Source organism: Nelumbo lutea, chromosome 2, assembly GCF_056320005.1.
Source record: "Nelumbo lutea isolate HS-2025 chromosome 2, American lotus-T2T, whole genome shotgun sequence".
In the NCBI taxonomy this organism is placed as follows: domain Eukaryota; kingdom Viridiplantae; phylum Streptophyta; class Magnoliopsida; order Proteales; family Nelumbonaceae; genus Nelumbo; species Nelumbo lutea.
Window position 1 is genome coordinate 52,164,383 of NC_142685.1, and position 21,232 is coordinate 52,185,614.

General features: G+C 39.3%; 1 protein-coding gene across 3 annotated transcripts; it reads right to left on the reverse strand.

The window, feature by feature from the left end:
• Positions 1-4,399: 4,399 nt before the first annotated feature.
• On the reverse strand, positions 4,400-7,113 carry LOC148870663 (NADPH-dependent aldo-keto reductase, chloroplastic-like). 3 transcript variants are annotated; one of them, XM_088971938.1, is made up of 9 exons: positions 6,944-7,069; positions 6,819-6,854; positions 6,597-6,738; positions 6,425-6,475; positions 6,089-6,165; positions 5,844-5,931; positions 5,328-5,603; positions 4,967-5,212; positions 4,400-4,879 (listed from the first exon to the last, which is right to left on the reverse strand). In XM_088971938.1, exons 3-9 carry the CDS (start codon positions 6,732-6,734, stop codon positions 4,793-4,795), a joined length of 963 nt encoding a protein of 320 aa, XP_088828064.1. In that variant the 5' UTR covers positions 6,735-6,738; positions 6,819-6,854; positions 6,944-7,069; the 3' UTR covers positions 4,400-4,792. The 3 variants fall into 3 exon arrangements, with proteins under 3 accessions (XP_088828064.1, XP_088828063.1, XP_088828065.1); XM_088971937.1 differs by lacking the exon at positions 6,819-6,854 and having other exon boundaries at positions 6,944-7,113; XM_088971939.1 differs by lacking the exon at positions 6,819-6,854 and having other exon boundaries at positions 6,981-7,087.
• Positions 7,114-21,232: the final 14,119 nt, after the last annotated feature.

Sequence of the window (21,232 nt, forward strand, 5' to 3'; positions counted from 1 at the left end):
ACCAGCACTGGGTTGGCTACCCAACTCGGGTAATGAACTTCCCTTATGAAGTCCGCTGCGAGGAGCTTTTCGACTTCTTCGTCAACCGCCCTCCAGCGCTCCGGGGCTAAGTTGCGTTTCTTCTATCTAATGGGTCTGACTACAAGGTCAGTGTTAAGTTTGTGAGTTATAAGTTCAGGGTCAATACCGGGCATATCTCCCGCGGACCATGCAAAGATATCTAAATTTTGAAGTAAGAAACTCACCAGTTCGATTTGTAGAGGCTCCTTAACGGAAGCACCGATCTGTAGCGTTCACATCGGATCTGTAGCAAAGGTCGGGACTGCGACTGTTTCCTCAGTAAGTGAAGCTCGATCCTCGCTCTGCTCCATAGGCCGCTTCAGTTCGAGGTCGTCTGCTGCCTTGGTTTTTCCCTTTAGGGCGGCAACATAGCATTTGCAGGACTCAAGTTGGTCGCCCCACGCTACCCCCACACCGAAGTCCATGGGGAACTTCATTGCTAGATAATAGGTGGAGACCACTGCACACAGAATACGCGTAATTGGGTGCCCTATTATGGCATTGTATGGGGAGGAGGTCGCGACCACCAGGAAATCGTGGTTGAGTCTTACTGTGCACGGCCATGTGCCGACTTCCACAGGTACTATTATCTTCCCCAGGGGCCTGACTTCCTCTCCACTGAAGCCCACCAGAGGAGTGTGCGCGGGTTTCAACTCGCTTTTCTGCAATTGTAATTGGTCGAACGCTGATTTGAATAGGATGTCTGCCGAATTGCCTGAGTCCACAAGTACGCGCCGGACTTCGAAGTCGCTGATCCTTAGCTTTATGACAAGCACGTCGTCATGGGGATAGTGAACACCTCGCACGTCGTCTTCTATAAAAAAGATCGGATCCTCTGTCTTCGGCCTCTTGGGAGGGCTCTGCTCCTCTCGGGCTGCCTCACGAACTGACGTCCGTGCTGCTGCCGAAGTGCAACCTGCCACCACCGAACCATCCACTATCACGTGGATGGTTCCCCGAACTGGCCTCTCTTCTGGGGGAGGTCGCTGCAAAGCTTCGGCTGGTCTGCTACTCGACTCGGAGACATCCTTCCCGTGTTCCCCTTGCCGACCTGCTTTATTACTATTGTCACTATGTACAAAATTTCTCAAGTACCCGCGACGGATGAGTCTCTCTATCTCGTTGCGGAGATTATTACATTGCTCGGTACTATGACCGTGATCTTTATGAAAACTACAGTATAGATTTTTGTTCCTTTCGTTTGGGTTGCTCTTCAGGCGAGGTGGCCACTTTATGTAGGGGGCATCCTTGATCGTCATCAAGATCTCGGTCCGCCTAGTGTTCAATGGCGTGTAATCTGTCCGAGCTGCTAAGGAAGCTCGGGATGGCTGGCTAGGCTTCGCCTCTCGGGCCTGGCTTCTTCTGTCTCCTGGGTTGGAGGGCTCGCCTTATCTTTTTCTTTTTTCAACCCCGCCTTCGGTTCTTTGGTTGATCTCTTCCTCTATTCTCATGAACTTGTCTGCAAACTTGAGGAAGTCAGCCACGGTTGCTGGCTGGCTGGCCACCATGTGCCATTTGAATTCTTTGTGCGTTACCCCTCTTTTGGCCGCTGCGAGCTGTACCACGGGGTCTAACCGTGGGATCTGCAAGCATGCTTCATTGAACCGCTTGATGTAGCTCCGAATGGGTTCTCCTTCTCTTTGGATTACCCCGAAGGTACTTTCCTCGGTTCTGGGGCACCTTTTGCAGGTAACAAAGTGTGCAGTGAAGACCTGCATGAACTGGGCCCAGCTTCTTATTGACTTGGAAGCTAGGTTTCGGTACCAAGTGCGGACCACCCCCCTGAAGGTGGTGGTGAAGGCCACGCACATGCATGACTCCCTGGCCCTAGCGAGGTGCATTTGTGACTGGAATGCATCGACGTGGTCGTTGGGGTCAAAGGATCCATCATACTTGTCCAGGGATGGAAGTTTGAAGTCTTTGAGCGGGCCTAGTGCTGGCGCTGCTGGCCTCCGTGTTGCCGAGCTCGATGGGACCGAAATGCTTGTCTACTACTAGGGCGCTGAACCGGTTCTCCATGAGCGGGAACTCGGGTTTGGAACGCCGAGGTGACTTTGTGGGCGAGGTTCCTAACCCACCCGCGAGCTGCGAGGCGGGGGTGATCTTTCTTTGCTTTCGGCCTGGGGATGAGGCATGGCTATTAGGTTGGTTTTGGGGTCGGGAAGCTTCTCCTTGGTGAGGTCGCCCACCTTGAGGGGAGGCCATGACCGGCTTCGAAATAGGGTGTCGGGGGGGAGCAGTGACTGGTTTAAGGGTAGCTGAGGGAATTGCTGCTGATAATGGTGTTGGGAGAGGTGGTGCAGTACCTGGTGTTGCTGGAGTTGGTGCTGCTGGAATTGTTGCATTTGGGCTTGCATTGTCCGCATGCATTGCATCAGATCGTCCAGCTGGTTCTGGCGGGTGGCCAGTGGGACAACAGTTGGTTCAGCGAAGTTCGTTTCAATGAGGAGTGGAAGAGGAATGTTCAACGAATGAGGGTTCAGGGGCGCCACTGCTTGTGGCACATTCAAACTGGGGATCCCATCCATTGAAAGAGGGATGGTGAACTACCCAATGTACACCGCGGGAACATGGAGCTGCTCTCCGGTGGTGGCCGTTTTTGTTCCACGTCCGGCACTGTTGGAGGAGGCCATGGGTGTTGGAGTTTTTTGAAAGAAGGGTAGGTAAGAGAGATTTAGAGGGAGGCTTTTAGAAGCTTTCCCACAGACGGCGCCAATTGATGGGGCGCAATCCAGCCGGTCTTAGCTGTCAACGATTTCGCCTCTGAGCTGGAGCGATGGGGAGCCTGAAACGGGAAAGATGAGGGAAATCCGGGGGGAACCCGGTGAGATAACTCTGAAGCTCAAGTTAGTATTCTCTCAAAGTCAAAGTATAGACCAGATGAGGCAAAGTTCACATACCTTGTTGCTGGGGGTAGGGGGCCTTTTATAACCACTTCGCGCACTCACTCCGAAGCCCCTGTCAGGTCGGGTATGATTACCCTTGCTTCTGTCAGTTCAGGTGTTGTCCTTTCTTCTGGGACAGAACCGCCACTGCTCTTTGTCGAAGCCGCCTCTGCAACTGGAGATGGCGGTGGCAGGTGACTGTTTGGAGCGCGACCGTCAAGCGTCAGATCCCAAGTCAATCAGGTGCGCCGTCCTTGGGTACGGACTTCCTCGGTGTCAGGCATGGTACGATTTGTTTGGTTTTGGCCTCCTGGGGACGATGTGGTGGAGTGGTGAGCGAGGCGAAGTCTTGAGTTCGAAGGTATGTCCTGTATTGCTAAGGTAGGCTAGTTTGGCGAGGTGGGTCCCGAACTGCTACAAGGCAGGCCAGTTCGGCGAGGTGTGCCCCGAACTGCTATAAGGCAGGCCAGTTCGGCGAGGTGTGCCCCGAACTGCTATAAGGCAGGCCAGTTCGGTGGGGTGTGTCCCGAACTGCTACATGCAAGCCAGTTCGGGTGATTGTCTGGCTTGGGGCCGAAGGGAGAGTTCAGGCTCCTAGTAGAGAGTTCGGTCCGCTGGTTTCTCTCCTTGGTGCTCGCACCTTAGGTGTGCTTTTGTGCCGAGCTATTGCCTTTACCACGTGTTGCGTAACTATGAGGTCGGGCCAAATCTTCCTTCATCACCTCTCTCACATGAAAGTCTTCAAAGGGTTAGAGCATAGGATGACAAGTTTCGCATCCCATGATGGTCCAATGTAACCAACACGATCTGTTTTTTCGGCTATTGAAGTGGTAAATGAGTGTGTGTCTATGTGAATTATGTGAATTGTGAATGGAGAAAGAGGATGAACAGTATTTTTACTTTTATTTGACATATTTAACAAAAAAAAAAGTTTTTATTGATATTAGGATTCAAAAGTTGCCCAAATCAGATAATAATTGACCTCTAACATCTCGAATTCGTTTAAAATAATTTTTCAGTAAAGAAATTGTCGTTGGGCAACCAAAACTAGCACACCTGGGCGGGCGTGGCCCAAAAATAAAGATGATTTATTATCATATGTGGGCCGAGGGCTGTGCTGGTCAATGCTTCGTGCCATCTTGTGCCAGCCTGTGGACCTCAAACTCAAAACTCTCAGCCCAACACAGGGGGACAAATTTTGTTGAGCTAGAAAATTGATTTTGCCTGCAGTGGCTTTCTACTTGGTACAAATGGCGGCAATTAGAACCAGCTAATACTAGGAAACGAGTTCATTTCCACAGGAGGTCGGCATGCTACTTAGTGCTGTTGGTTGCCGTACAGATATGGAACATATATATATGGATCCAGACCGTTTTAGTGTTAAACCATTCCTTGAATGGACCACCGGTAAAATACCAAACAGACAATGCTAACCGTCCGATAAAGAGCTGGAATTTTTAAGTAAAAAAGAGAAATATGTATTTAATTGTGAAGAAAGATACACAAGTTTACTTCGTCTCATGGCTTGTTTGGCCTGAGGTTCAAAATCCACCACATTGATGAGCATGTTTTTTGCTACATAGCTAAGCTCTCTTTAAGAAAATGAGCGAGGACTTCGTAGAGCAAAGATGGGTCTGATCCTTCGGCATAACTTAGCTGACTGCTATAATTGACTGAGCTTCACAGAAATTCCTCGCATGTACCGCGTGTTGGCCTAATAGCATTGCCTAGCGATTCAATTCCTAGGGGATCAGAAGCAAGGAAATTTACGCAAGAAAGTTACCAGAAGTCAATTCAACAACCTTCATCAGAATCTCTTTCTGTAATGCAAATATGGAAGATTAATCTCATATTTCGCCATCCCACAGTTCCTGGAGACTCTTGTATGGACTACAGGTTTCATGGACGGCGAACTCTCCTCGCAGGAGCCTTTGCTGCAACATATCCCAAATACCATGCAATCGTTAGTAACAATTACACGTACACATATGCGTATATGGAAGGAGAAAGTCATTATTTACTTGGTGGATATTGGAGAATTTGGAGAAGAGCTCTGGAGGAATACACCAGTCAAATAAACTGAGATTCTCCTTGATTCTAGACTCATTTACGCTCTTTGGAAGCACACTGTGACCACTCTGAATACCCCAACGTAGAGCCACTTGTGCAGGTGATTTGTTTAGCTTCTCAGCAATCTCAATCAGTGTTGGGTCCTTCAGAATCTCTCCTTTGATCCATGATCCTGGGGATCCCAAAGGAGAATATGCCTGCAAATACAATTTCATCCACAATTTGTTTCATGCAATTGCAAACAGACCCATATCCTCTACATGCTTGTTTCAGCAATCTGTCCAACTCCAAATTAACCAGTCAGAAATTTACCGAGAGATGAACACCGGTTGATTTGCACAAGTTGTGCAGTGCAGGTTGCTGCCAGACAGGGTGACATTCAACCTGGTTCACAGCAGGCGGCACCTTTGCATATTTTATCAGGTCCTCCAGCTTCTTTGTAGAGAAATTGCTCACCCCGATTGCTCTTGCTTGCCCTGATGCAAACAATCCCTCCATTGCGGTCCACGTCTCTGTAAGGCACAGAGGAGCCATGACTTCTGGGTCAAACCCACGAGATCCCGGCTTGGTCCGAAACGGCCAATGTATCTGTAACAAAAACAGTGTCATGCTCCAAGAGATCAAATCTTACACCCTGCAACTGTTTGCCTCAGTTTGTTAGTATGCTTTCCTTCTTTTTTAGTTTAACCCCTTCACTGAAATTTTGGTACATGGGCTGAGGTTGTGACCAAAAACATTCCCAGATAACCAGAAACAAGAAAAATAGAATAGTTCCAGAGACAATGCGATTAATCTCAAACTTCCCAAAGTTGAAATGGAGAGACATACAAGATAAAGGTCAACATAGTCAAGCTGGAGATCTTCTAAGCTCCTGCTCAGTGCCTGGGAAACGTCCTCAGGCGCATGGTCACTACACCTGTACATACATTATGTAAATCTAATACAGGTAAGAAAATAATCAAACATCAAAAGATCAGTAATTTTGTGTGGCTCAATTGTTTGTAGAAATCACCAAACCAACGATCAAATAAGAATCAATCAAAATGGATAGAAAAAAAATTACATGTATTTACCATAACTTGGATGTGATCCACATCTCACTACGCTTCACCACACCCGTAGAAAATAACTCCTTCAGAGCCATGCCAACCTGCATCACATCCAGTAGGTAGAAAAGTTGAGATTGTAGTTACGAAATAGATGAAATTAATTTTCACAGGAGATCGATCAATTTTGGAATGGACCGAATGTTCCTGATTGATTAGACACCAAAAACATGGAAAATACATTTGTGTCGATAATATTTCTACCACATCTTTGCCGCATATTTCTACAAATTAAATCATTCACACTTGATATTCTTCAATTGGGCGATTTCCCTTTACAAGGAATTATAAAGTAAATCTTACCTCCTTTTCGTTATCATACACATAAGCACAGTCGATATGCCTATAGCCAGCCTGCACGGTAACAATAATGAAGATTTTTTTTTATTTTATTTTCGTCTTCTGATTTACTTTTAGCTGCCTGAAAACGAAAAGAAAAACAATAAAAATTACAGATTAATGGCGTCGTAAGAACCTTGACTGCTGTGATCACTGCGTCTCCGACGACACCCGGAGGAGCTTTCCACGTTCCCAATCCGACGGATGGCATCTTTGCCCCCGTATTTAACTCAAAATACCGAGGTCCAAACTCAGACTTTTCTTCTCTTTCCATCTTTCTGTGAACAAGATTAAGAACAAAAAAAAAATCACAATCAAACACAATCTGAAAATAGAAAACAAATGTTATCTTCCTCACCTCCCTCCAACAATCAAATTAACAATCAAACACAATCTGAAAATAGAAAACAAATGTTATCTTCCTCACCTCCCTCCAACAATCAAATTAAACACTTTACTGCTCTTATAAAAAAAGCCATTTACCTCTATATGAAAAAAAAGATGAATCAATGTTTTGCACCTGAAAGAAAAATCCGTACACAGAAACTACAATACAGCACTGACTGTGACTTGTGTGTAACTGTAGTACTGAACTAGAATTTCAAAAAAGAATAAAAAGAGTTTGTAGATTTAGATTATAAATGTAACTGTGTGGTACTGGACAGACAACTCTTCTCTATTTTAGAAACGTTTTTGATGATGAGTTTTCCGGCTTTTTTTCACTTAGAAGGAGTTTTCCGGCTTTGATTTCGGAAAATAATGGCCCATGTTTTTGACGGTTTCTTATCCCGTATCCATTTGTCTTGCCGTTAATCGAAATATTAGCCGAATTCTTCGTTGTTTCATCTTTGATGTTTTTGCACGGCTCACATGATTCATCCCTTTCTTGAACGTTCAATCGCAAAGGAAAATTAAAAAAAAAAAAAAAGGTAAATTGCTGAAACCTCTCCCCTTACGTTTTTGGTTATTGTTAAAACCACCCCTGAAGTTTGGTAATTTCAATTACCTCCCCTAAACGTTTTGACCTAATTGTAAGCAGATTTCCTCCCTTGGAATATTCTAAAAAGAGATATAAAAATGTCCAAAAAAAATAACCATGCATTTACTTCTAACAAAAATGTTTGTTTTCTAAGTATTCTTTTCACATAAATTAATATCTCAAATCTTTTCAATCTCTTTTCTGAAATTGATTTTTTTTTTAAATTTGCCCTTCGTATCAATTACTCAAAGATAAAGGTACAATTTTAAATTCTTTTTGTTTTTGTTGTTCATAAAGTTTTTCTTTTTTTTTTCTATTTTGCAATAAAAACCAGCCTCAATAGTAATTGTATGGGTATTTTTGAACTTTTCAATGACCTTTTTAGAAAATTATACCATAGGGGTCTACTTGCAACTTTACCAGAAAGATAAGGAGATGTGATTACAATTATTAAACTTCAAGGGAGGTTTCAGCCAGTGCCAGAAACTTCAGAAGAGGTTTCAGCAAGTTATTCAAAAAAAGAGGGTATTGCCAGGAAAATAATGGCTTTATTTTCATTTGAAAAATCACTTGCTTCAAATAGAGGTAGGTAATATAGGCAAAGTTCAAAGGGGTTGGCTTATATCAGCATGCGCGCGTGCACACGCACACACATGCATACATACATACATACATACCCTCTAAACCATGGTCTGACCCAAAACACCCCCTATAGGGGTGTATTGAGAAGGTCACAATATGATACATATCGGCCGATACTGGCTAATACAGAATGATATTTTGAACCTTGAATATAGGTATTTTCAAAATGATATAGGCCAAGACAAGCAAGAAAGTAATAAACTTATTCAATAAACACTTAAAAATAAGCTTAATTTTGGGTTTAAGCACTTATTTTTAAACACTCTCAAAAGTTGGCTAGGAGGGAGTTCACATCTACACCCCACAAGGGGACATCCCACAATTTCCCACAGCACATCCTCACCTTGTATCCCAAACATCTTCCAATGACAAGTATGGAAGATAATGAGACATCATCATGGGGAGATGTTCCCAATAGGTGGAGATGTGTTGTTGGGCATTGTGGGGCGTATGTGGACTCGCTAGGAGGCTAGGAATAATATAGAAAGCAATGGCTTTAGTAAAAGCGTGGATCTCTTACCCATAAGCTCTTCCCACATCGCTACCCACAGGACACATCAGGTGCATATTGTGCATATTGTGAATATCTCTAATCTCTCTCTTCTCATTCATGCCAGAAATGTTCCCAATATACGACATCGTAGAGTCTTTAACTCTTAAGGGTAAGAATGTGAGTAGGAGATCCAGAGTGCTCTAGTGAGTGTTTGGTTTGGTGGCACTAATTTTCTTAATTATTTAATTTTTTATGTAGGAATAACCAAACCAAATCTATTGGTTTTTAAAAATTTCAAACCGAAATTGAAGAAAAAATCAACCGGACCAATTGATCTGTTGACCAGTTCAACGGTTTGCTTTATTTTTTTGCTTTTTTGCATTTTTGCTTTTTATATTTATATATTATAAATGTCTCTCAAGAGGCATCCAGGTTGGTTCAGCACTTCAGTTAATTGGATTTTCGAATTAAATTACCGGATTTGGCTCAGTTTTCTAGTTTCACGGTTTTTCAAAAACACCCCTACTTCCTAGGGTATTCCTAAAATGTATGTGAAGCTGTCAACCAGGATGGACCCGATTCAATCTCAAATCAATAATAAAGGGAAAATTATAAAAACATCCCCTACGTATTTTAGCAATGTTTATCTTATAAACCTTTTTATTGTTTTGACCCTAACAAAAACTTTCCCTGTAGATTACCAAAATGCCCTTATCTATATATTTATATTACCTATAAAAGTGTGAATAAGATATTGGATTCTGGATTTTTTTTACTAAAATACCCCTTCTCTTAAATTTGGTTCACCTCTATTGCAAGGGCATAAAATGTAATTAAAATAATACAATAAAATACATTCAATTACTTCTCATTAAGTCTCACATTTAAGTCATTAAATAAATCACATCCTCTCTCATTGAATCCAACGTTAATACTTTTGTTTCTCACTATTAAATTCAACTAATATATCTATACACAATAATTATTAATACAATGAAAATTGATATTTTTAAAATAAACCTAGAAATGAAATCATATTTTTCCATATAGGTGGTGGGTAAGTAATTCAACCATTTGGGTCAAATGGATAATTTCATGATGTCATCAATAAATAATAAAATTTTAAAAATACAAAATATACAAAATATAGAAATTTTGAAAAAAAAATGGACACAATTATATTATTATATATTTGTCATATTAAAAAAATAAGTACAATAGGATAGACATAATTATACGAATGATTGACACTGAATATACAACTTAAAGCTGGTAGGAAATGAAACAATTTTCCTCTCTAGGGGGTGAGTTACTAGTTCAACCTTTCAGGTCAAATGGGTTAACTCATGACATATAATTAAAAATAAAAATTTTAAAATAGAATAATACAAAAAATACAAAAAAAATATTAGGCACATTTATTATAGGAGTGAGCATAATTTGGTTAAAACCGAACTGAATATTTTGGTTTGTTTATAGGGTTTTGGTTAATTTGGTTTTTAGAATTAGAAATTTGGTTAACTAAATAAATTGGATCATATGCAATATATAATATATAATATATAATATTATTTATATATTAATATATAATATAATGAAATTTGCTTTCATAATATATATTATATATTATATGTTATAATGTATATAATATAGTATATACATTATTAAAAAATGATTTTAATCAAAAAAACTAAAAGCCAATTTGAAAATTTTGGTTTTTTTTATTATTCGGTTTCAATTTGGTTTTAAAAATTTTCAACTTATTTGGTTTCATTTTAACTGAATAAACCGAATGCTCACCCCTACATATATAATATATATTTTAATCATATAAACAAAAAATAAATATGATGAATAATAAATATTTTATTAGTGATATAAATTAAATGCAAATTTTAAAACTAGCCTAAAAATGAAACCATTTCCATATCTAGATGGTAGGTCAATGATCTAATCTTCCATGTAAAGTGGGTCAATCTATGATGTCATAACTAAGTAATAAATATTAAAATATATATATATATATAATCTCAAAGAAAAATATAAAATTTGTATAAAGCATTTTGATACAGTGCTAATGTTATATATTCATAATATTAAATATGAAAATAAGAATTACTTTTCTTGATGATGGAAATGGAATACAAGATTTAAGTAGAAAATGCAATTAAAATAATACTATTAAGTGCATTCAATTATTACCTCTCATCAAGTTTCACATTTAAGTCATTAAATAAATCACATTCTCTCTCTCTCTCTCTCTCTCTCTCTCTCTCTCTCTCTCTCAATACAACATTTATTCTTTTGCTTTTCATCATTAAATTCCACCAATAAATCAATACACAATAGTTATTAATATAATGAAATTTTATATTAAAAAAAAAAAAACTAGAAATGAAATCATATTTTTCCATCTAGGTGGTGAGTAAGTAGTTCAACCATTTGGGTCAAATGGACAATTCTATGATGTCATAAATAAATAATAAAATTTAGAAATATAAAATTATAGAAAAGAAATTTTGAAAAACTTGGACACATTTCTATTATTATATATTTGTCATATTAAAAAAATAAGTATGATAAAATAGACATAATTTTATTAATGATGGACATAGAATATAGAACTTAAAACCGATGGGAAATGAAACACTTTTCCTATCTAGGGGGCAGATTAGTGGTTCAACCTTTCAGATCAAATGGGTTAACTCATGATGTACAATTAAAAATAAAATTTTTAAAATAGAATAATACATAAAATACGAAACAATTTTGGGCAAATCTATAATATTATATATTAATCATATAAATAAAAAATAAGTATGATGAATAATAATTATTTTATTAGTGATATAAATTAAATGCAAAATTTAAAACTAGTCTGAAAACAAAACCAATTTAATCTTCTAGGTCAAATGGGTCAATCTATGACCATAACTAAGGAATAAATAATAAAAAATAAAAATGTAAAATTTTTTATAAATTTTATGAAAAATTTTGAACATGTATTAATATTATATATTCTTCATATTAAACAAAAATATATTTGAAAAAATGAAAATTATTGTTAGTAAAATTAGAAATAGCTAAAATACAAAAAAAAAACAAATTAATGTATTAACCATAACCCATTTTCCTGGTTAAATGTTAGTGGTTCTACCGGTAATGACCTCATTTGGTTCTTGACCAATTCGATGCTTTTTTTTTTTTGCAATAAATTGGTTTAGGTCAAAACATAATAAAAAAATGTGTCCAATTGACAAACCAATAAATCCAACTCTATGGTTCAACCACATGTTGAAAACTTTGGTAGAAACTATAAGAACATTTGAAGTTGGGTCTTTGAGTTGAACAATAATTTATACACTGCCATGTACAATATGCGTGCACTTTTACTAGTCACCGTAAAGGTGCAAAATCTTCAGCAATGCATTAAATTTGTAAATACTAAATTTACTCTTGACCAATTTCATTCAAATGTACATTTACTAAAATATCCCAAAAAAGAATTTATTCAGCTTCTTTAACTTAATCCCTCTTACAAGAATGGAAAGAATTATTACCCTTTTGAAAGTTGGAAGCAAAGCATAGTATTAAAGGATAAAGTTGAAATTTTAAACTATGTATTATGATAATATTTTCATGGTGATGAGGGCATTTTGGTAACTTTAATTTCTCTGTTTCTAAACATATGGAAGTTTAAACCTGAAGGAGGCTTTTAGAATGTTCCCATAGGCTCAATTTGGAAGGAGTATAAATACATATATGTAGAGTGCAATGCCTTGTATTTTGTATTATTTAGTAGGCATTTGTATTTGTACTCTTTCCAAACTAAGCCATCAAAACTTATGGACATAGCCCAACTACATCATGCTTGGATTAGGGTTGGGGGCCATTGAAAATTTAACAAATTCTCAATCCAACCCAACCCAAGATGAGCAAAGATTAGCTAAACGCTATGGTTGTTCTACAAGTTGTGAAACCAATGATAATGTTTCACGCCAGAAATAAAATACATAATATCTGCACCTTTCATAGTGGGGCCCTTGAATTTATTACTGGTGTTGTACATTATCATTGGTTCAATGGCGCACTGAACATCCATCACATTCAGCTAATCACAATTCACCCAAGATGCACCCCTATAAAAACATATTACATGTGCAGACTTGGTTCAAACCAAAGGCAGACCCAAAGTCAAACCAATTATATAATTGGGCCTATCATTTCTAACCCAATAAGATCCAACAACTCTCTACAAGGCACAAATTTAGGGCCCATTTGGGAGGGCCTCAGCGTTGATTGAGCTATATTGATTGAACTGCTTTAGAGAAGTTATCAAAATTAGCTTCATGAAAAGTTTGTCAGCTCGATTATATATTTTTTTTTATTTTTTGGGTTTTTTATTGATGGTGTGCGATCTAGAGGGTCTTCGCTAGATCATCTTCAGATACTCGAATATGGGTGGTTTCTTCCACCGAGGCAGCTCGCTCCTCTCTATGCTCGGGTGGAGGCTCTAGTTCAACATCGTCTACCAATATCACCTTGCCATTCAGTGCGGCCACATAGCACTTACGCGATTCCAGTAGGTCACCTCGTATAACCCCTACTCCGTAGTCTATTGGGAATTTCATTGCCAAATAGTAGGTGGACACGACTACGCGAAGGGCATACAGAATGGGTCGACCTAAAATCGCGTTGTAGGGGGGACAGAGTCGTGACCATGAGGAAGGTGTGCTTGAAGCGCACTAAGTTGGGCCACATTCCCGCTGCAATTGGCATTGTGATGCGTCCAAGGGGCCTGATTACTTCACCGTTGAACCCTACTAGAGGCGAGTTTATTAGCTGCATATCACTTTATTGTAGTTGTAGTTTTTTGAAAGCTTCCAGAAAAAAGATATCCGCTAAACTACTTGAGTCCACCAATATCCGCTTTACCTCAAAGTCATTAATGACTAGTTTGACAACGAGGGCATCATCATGCGGATACTATATCCCGTGAGCGTCACCCTCCGTGAAGTAGATAGGTTCTTTTATCCGAGGTCTTTTCGGTGGATTTTCTACTTCATGTTCGAGCTCCTGAACCAAGGTCTTTTCTGCTGCAATGGTACACCCCGCAACAATAGACCCGCCGGTGATCATGTTGATCACCCCACGGATCAGTTGTCCTCAGGCGGTGCTGCTACCAAGGTGGCTGGTCATTTCGCCTATTTGACTTCGAAGCTTCCCTTCTTTGGTTGGCTTGATGTTCTGCTAATTCTCTGCCTTCGCAAGATGTACTTCTTCATGTACCTACAACGAAGAAGCTCTTCAATCTCATTGCGGTGGTTTCAGCAATTCTCAGTTCGGGTTCCTGGTCACCGGATCTCCTTGCAACCTAGGTGGCCACTTGACAAAGGAGGAATCCTTCACCGCAATCAGGATTCCTCCTCGCTTTGTATTGAGGGGGTGTAGGATGCCCTTTCAACAGGTGGGGTCCTGGATCACCGACCTGATCTAGAACCCCTAGATGGAGACTTACTCTTCTTTCTTGGAGACCTACTTCTCCTTGGTGATTTACGCTTCTTTCGCTGATGCTTACTACAGCTAGCTTCTTCATCTTCCCTTTTCCTCTTTTCTCCTTACAGTACCTCTATGTTGGGGTTAAGCGCCTCCTCATTCTAAGTTTTCAGCATCGGAGAGAAACTTCTCGATGGTCTTCGACAGATAAACACCGAGGTGCCATGCAAACTCTTTGTTCTTGACTCCCTTTGTCACTGAATAGCTAGTTCAAGGTCCGGTATCTATAAGCATTCGGCGTTGAAGCATGCAATAAAACTTTGGATGGTCCCATTCTCCCTCTGTACCACGTTCAGAATGCTCGCTTGGGACTTCGGTTACTTCTTACAAGTGATGAAGTGGGAATTGAAGCGATCGGCAAACTAGGCCCAACTAGTAATTGAGCCGGGCGCTAAACTCCTATACCACGTTCTAGCTACCCCTCTGAAAGTAGTAGAAAAGGCGACGCACATGCTCGCCTCGTCTGCCCCGGCAAGGAGCATCTGAGACTGGAATGCATCGACATGATCACTAGGGTCGTACTTCCCATCGTAGGTCTCCAAAGTTGGGACCTTGAAGTCCTTTGGTCTTGAGGCTGCAAGGATCTCTAACTGGATCTGGCTATGTAGCTACGAAGCTCACTTCCTCCCACACTCTGCTATACTGCAATGGTTGACTATTCCTAGGTGTTGGGCTATTTCTAGCGAAGTGTCAACGTGACTTGCGAAGACATCGCTTCCTTGTTGCTTCCACGTTGGTGTTGTTCACCTCCGTGTTGTCTTGGACTTCAATCTTCATCCGCTCACGTTCCCAAAAGTTGTCGCGAGGTGGGAGAGGGTTTCGGCTTCCCACTTCTTCGCAGTCCTAAACTTGCTGATGGATGTTGTGGGGCTTGGAGGGGACTCAACGTGAGCCCACGCCTCTAGCCCTGAGTTGTTGTTGATCACTTACTTGGGGCTCGTGGTTCTCTCTCTGCGAATGCTACTACTAATCAGTCCATGTCCGGTAGTTGACCTCAAGCCGATCGTTCTGATTTTTACTCCCTTGAGGGGGGGAGGTGTATGCCGACCCTCAGTCCTGTCTCGAGGTGGAGGCTGGTTCCGATGAGGAATTGGAACCTGGGGATTTCCCACACCCCAGGGGGGTCACCAGTGCACAAATTATGCTGCTGGTTCGGATTCCTATTCAGGTTCGGGTTCTAGTGCTGATGCTAGTGTTGCAACAGTGGGAATTACTGCTAGTAGAAATAGTATTGTTGAAGTTGTTGGAATTGGTGCATTTGATTCATCTATAGCTGTATGGTTCGAACACTCCGGACTAGTTCATCGAACTGCTGACGCCCGACTCCAGGGGGACCATAGAAGGCTCCGACATGGAGAAAGTGGGGCTCATTGAGGTAGCAAGACGTTTAGCTGTTGTGTACCATAATAAGTCTATTGAGGAGAAATCCTCGAAGTCATGAGGGGGATAATGAACTGGCTGATGTAGACCGAAGGGAACTCCAGGTTGGTTGTGTTTTGATCTTGTCCCCCCAGAGATAGTCACCTCGGCACTCTTTCCAGTATTGCTTGAAGAAGTTATTTAGTACGAAATAATTGGAAGGTAAAGAATTTTAGCTTTTCATACAGTTCCTACAGACGGCGCCAATTGATGGCGTGCGATCTGAAAGCTCCTAGCTAGAAGATTACCTGGAGGCTGGTCGCGTAGTGAACTGGGTCGAACTGGAAGGAAATGAATCAGAGAACCCGAGGAGGCTAACTCAGCGAGGTCGCTCTTATGCTTAAGTTAGTAATGTGATCTTGGTTTCGAGCTGAAAGCATAAGTATAAGAGAGCTAGTGAGCAAGTAATCGTGCGTACCTTGTGCTAGGGGATTCAAAGTCCTTATATAGTTGAACTGTTGTGAGCCCAAAGGAGCCTCTCTGGGATCTTTGAAGCAAGTGGTAGGAGTCCGTTCTGTTTCAGATGGTGTCCAACATGCTAGCTGATAAGGCTTATCGCTTCCATCCGATTCGGGCAAGATGAGGATAAGTCCTACAATTACGCGGTATGATCCCAAAAGGCTTGGGAACAACTAGCGAGCTTCTAGAATCCACCGTGTTCCACCTCGGTGCATGCAGCTACCGAGATCCCCTGACTTTGGTTCTGTCCGAGGTGACTAAGGTGCCCAAAGTGGCCCAGTCTACTGAGGTGGCGAGAAGTATCAAGTCATAGCCTGGCTGGAAGGTCGCATCCACGTGTCTTCTATTCATTAGGTCACCCCTTATCATTCACCAAACACAGCTTCAAGGCTTTATATGTGAGGCCTACCTTGCAACACCAGAAGTCGTTGCATGAAATCCCTCCCAAACCAACACAAAATAAGAAAAAAAAAAAAAAAAAAGTATCAGCTTCCGCAACTGCTACCACAACCACCGCCACCACTATTGGTTTTTTTTTTCTCACAGAAAAGATCCAACAATTCCAAGATTATGATGATAACCTTGATGCCAATAGGCCCAATAACTCTCAATTTCGATCTCCTACAATCATGTCCGTATCTACCCACACAATATTACAACTGTACATTGGAAATATCTCTATGAATAATATGTAGATACAAGAAATACTCTTAGCGTGTGGCTATAATATGTAAGAGAATGAAATATTTCTCATGTGTGGCTATCATGTTATGAGTAGGTGAGAGTAGAGTTGTCGTTAGGGGTGAGCAAAAAAATTCGAAAAAACGAACCGATCGAAAAAACTGACTAAACCAAACAGAAAAATTGGTTAATTGAATCGATTGGTTCGATTTCAGTTAACCAATTTAAAAAACTGATGGTTAACCAAACCGACTAGTATACATGTTTTTTTATATATTTTCTATATATTTATGTATATTATATATATTTTATATATTATAAATTAATAAATACATATTATATATAAATATATTTATAATATATTATATATTACTTATTATTTAAAATATAATATTTTGTATATATTTATAATTTTTTATTATATATTTATATATATTTTTTATAATAAATATTATAAAGTCAAAAAAAAACTGAAAATTTAACAAACCAAACCACGAGTTAATCAAACCAATCAACCAATTAACCGATTGGTTTCAATTCGATTCTGGTTACCGGTTTTTCAAAAACCAATACTACCAGTTCAATTCACAAAAAAGGCTCACGGTTCGGGAGCAACCCTATAACTTGTCGTGAGTAGGAAATGTAGACTCCCTTGTGAATAGGAGATCCGAAGTGAATACCTGCACCGACTATCCCATAGCTTTCGCCATCTTCCTCCTTGCATCTACGGAATTTCTGATTTTTGTTCTTTTCTCCTGCGAGTTGGTATATATTTGAAAACTGCTACGTGGATTATTCATCAGTTGCTGCAATTTTATTTCCTTATAAATGTATTTTAATTAGTAACATAGAGTATCTATAAAAGATAATAATTAATAACAAAAAGTTATACCTTCACAGGATAAAGCTAACATGAAACATCGCGGAGAATTTTCTTTATAGTAGAGGCACAGAGTTTATTTCAAAGGACAAGAGTTGAGAGGAGATGGTGAAGAGAATCAAAGAACATGGCTTTCCTTTGTTGACACCACCCTATTTTATTTTATCTTCAAATGACATTTGCACGGGGATCAAAGTATCAGGCGTATTTGTATTTATAGAGATCCTATTCCCATAATCCTTATAAAAGTAAAAAGAATATATATGAAATTTCGCTCATATCACACTCGTATTGATATTTTTATCCTTGCTCGAAATGGGTTATCAGCAGCCACCCCCGCACCCACCACCACAGCCTCCGCAACAACCACCACCACCATCGCCACCTGTGCCACCATTATTACCATCCCCATCGCCACCTGTGCCACCGTCATTACCACCGCCCGTGATGTCTAAAGCGGCGCCTGCACCCACCAAAAAGACCATGCCACCGTCTTTAGCGCCATTGCCGCCGGTACCTCCGCCTCGTTCAACATCACGGGAAACATAGTAACTCGACGAAGGCGTAGAGCCTACCGTGCTGGCTACCTGAGGGCGGTTTGTTTGTCTCCTCTTACGACCACTGCCGCGAAGGCAAGTTAATACGTAAATTAGTAGAACGGCGCCAATTGCAGAGGCGCAAGCAATCAGTGCAATAGCATAGGCTTTCATCTTCCTTCTGTAACAGCTTCTCTACAACTCTGTATTTCTATAATATATTTATACAAGCTTGTTCAGTAAGTGTTGTGTCATCATGACTTGGTAACACAACAATTTCTGGTTTAATTCGTTGGATTTTTCAAGGAAGGCATATTTGAGAATTCTTCTTGTCAATGAAGTTTAAGGGGCCTGAAATTTAGGTGAAACATCAAGGAAAATTTCTTCTCTTTGCTGACCCCGTTGGATCAATATCAATAGAAAGTTTCTGCTGCTTGGAAATTTCCTGGTGAGACACAAAGTCAGACGTAGAGGATTTTTCTTTTTTTTATTAATTAACTACCTTGTCTATTACGTGTTAACTACCTAATCTTAATCCATTATAATATTCCCTAATAAAACTAGCATAGCTAGCTATTGGAATTGATAGTATTTCTTTAATCAAAGAGGGCACATCTGCAGGCACCATTACTGAAAATCTTATAATTATTTTTCTCTATTATCTTTCTACCCTATATGATTAATTATTTGGTAAGCTCTATTTATTTTATTTGTTTTAATGATATTCGTATTACTTTCTAAGGTCCATAAATTTGTGCTCTAGAGAACAAGTTTTGAGTTTTGATTTTGGACATTCATTAATTTTAGTCTGTGACAGGTTTTAAAACATGCACAAAAAAAAACATTTTAAGCCAAGCTTCAAAAGAAAAGTTTAAGCCAAGTTATATGGAGACTTAAGAGCTGTGGTGTTGAGAGTGAATCAGTGAACCTGAATGGTCCAATAGTTAGTGTGGGTTAAATCTGATGCCCTAGCCCATCACAAGCTGTACGTGTACCCCCACCCCATACAAATCTATATATATAATGAAATCTCGATGATCAGTCTTTGCTAGGGGTGTAAATGGATCGGATCATTATTCAATTCGATCCAACATCGGATTCTATTTGGTTGAATTCGGATCATCCTTGTTTGAATTTTTGGATCAAATAGAATAATAGATATGATCAGAAATTGGATCGGATTCGGATCACACCTTTCCAATCTGAGAATATCCGATTCGATATATTATATATTTATAAATATATATATAATACATATATATGTTATTTATTTATTTATTTATAAATATTTATTTTTATAATTTTTTATATAAATATATAGCGTTTACGTAGAATTAGACCTAGCAATTGGGTTGGGTGGGTCGGGTTCAGGTTGGGTCAAGGTACTTTGGGTTGATTTCGGATCGGGTTGAATTTTGGGTTGGATTATCAAATGCTAGACCCTAACCCTAAATGTTCGGGTTAGGGTTGACCCATGGGTCAATTCGAGTCATTCCAAAAAATAATTGAAATATAAAAAAATAAAGAAAAATTAAAAGAATTAACCTTAAAATTCCAAATATAAAATAAAAAACTTAAACATTTAACAATTTAAAGAGTAAACAATAAAAAGTAAAGACTAAATAGAAAAAAATTAAAGAGTGGAAACTTCTAACAATGCATAAATAATCTCAATTAGACTTGACAATCGGGTCACGGGTTGACTCATGACCCAACCCAACCCAATTTTTTGAGTCGGGTCAAGTCGTCATTTTCACATTCGGGTAGCTAATATATGAGACCCTAACCCTGTTTTTACGGGTTGAATTGGGTCGGGTTCACGGGTTGGGTCAACTTTTTGCCAGGTCTACATAGAATTAAATTCTGCAACAGCATGAAAAAAAAAGGGGTAATGGTGCATGGCACCGAAAACTAGGGGAAAAAAATACTTCTTTCTCTTCTTTTCTTATAATTCTATCTTTGATTTAATATTCGGTGTACACCGAAAAAGAAAGAAAGCATTGAACAAGGTGAGAGATAGTGCTAACTTAGAAGTCTTTTTTCATTTTCTTTTCTCCTTTTGCTTTTCAGTATTAACTTTAAAGTAAAAAAGAATAAATGATCTATAACCCACAAATCTGCTAGCAGCAGAGCTTAATTAAAATTAACAAAAAAGGGTCGGGATCTGCTCCTCACACATGGGCGCCTCTCAAGCACATCCATCGTGCATTTGGAACATCTCCCGTGAATAATAACTTATAAGTACGGGAGATATTCCCAATGCATGGTAGGATGTGTGTGTGTGAGGTTGGTGTGAGGCGCACTATGTGAGGAGCAGATCCGGTCTCTACTACTGCTATATAAGCAGAGAATAGAATGGTGAAAAAAGGTGACATATTCCGTTTTACCCCAGAGCCGTTATTTCGCCAAAAACCATTAATTTGGTCAATAAGCCATTGATCCAGGTGGTCAAACCATTTAAACCATCAAACGATTTGGCTGTTTTTTATTTTTTTTTTCTAAATATTTTTTGTTAGAATGGGTCATCCATTCGGTAAGAACGACTAGACCATTTGACCTGGGAACTAAACCCCTGACCGGTTCATTGTCATATTCGGTTTTAAAAACCTTGGTTGCATTCTCCTTTTTTCGCCGTTTCTCTTCTTTTCTTTCTTTTTCTAAGTACTTCACTTACTTCTGAGTTCTAAGACATCAGAGACTGTTGGTCTAAGAAAGCTCGATGTTAGGACATTTTTTTCTTTCTTGTTATGACTGTTGTTAGTAGATCCTTCTATAAAAGATAATGACGACTGGAATTTACCAAATCATTTTAAAGGTTTATCAATGACATGCATTTTTAAATGGTAAAAGAATCTCAAGTTCTCAACAATCAATGTCCCCTATATATATATACTACTTTAAAAAAAAAAAGTACGAATGGCCTCAAGAATATTTTTGGAATTTTCTAAGGACAACATTTACCCCTCTATATTTAAATTTAATGATAAAAAATGAGGGCAAATAGGGTAATTGGTTCTTCATATTAAATGAGTTGAAAATAGGTAATTTAAAGATATTCAATGCATTCAATCCCCTCTCATTAAATCCAACATTTAAGTTATTAACTTGCATTCATGTTCATTGAATC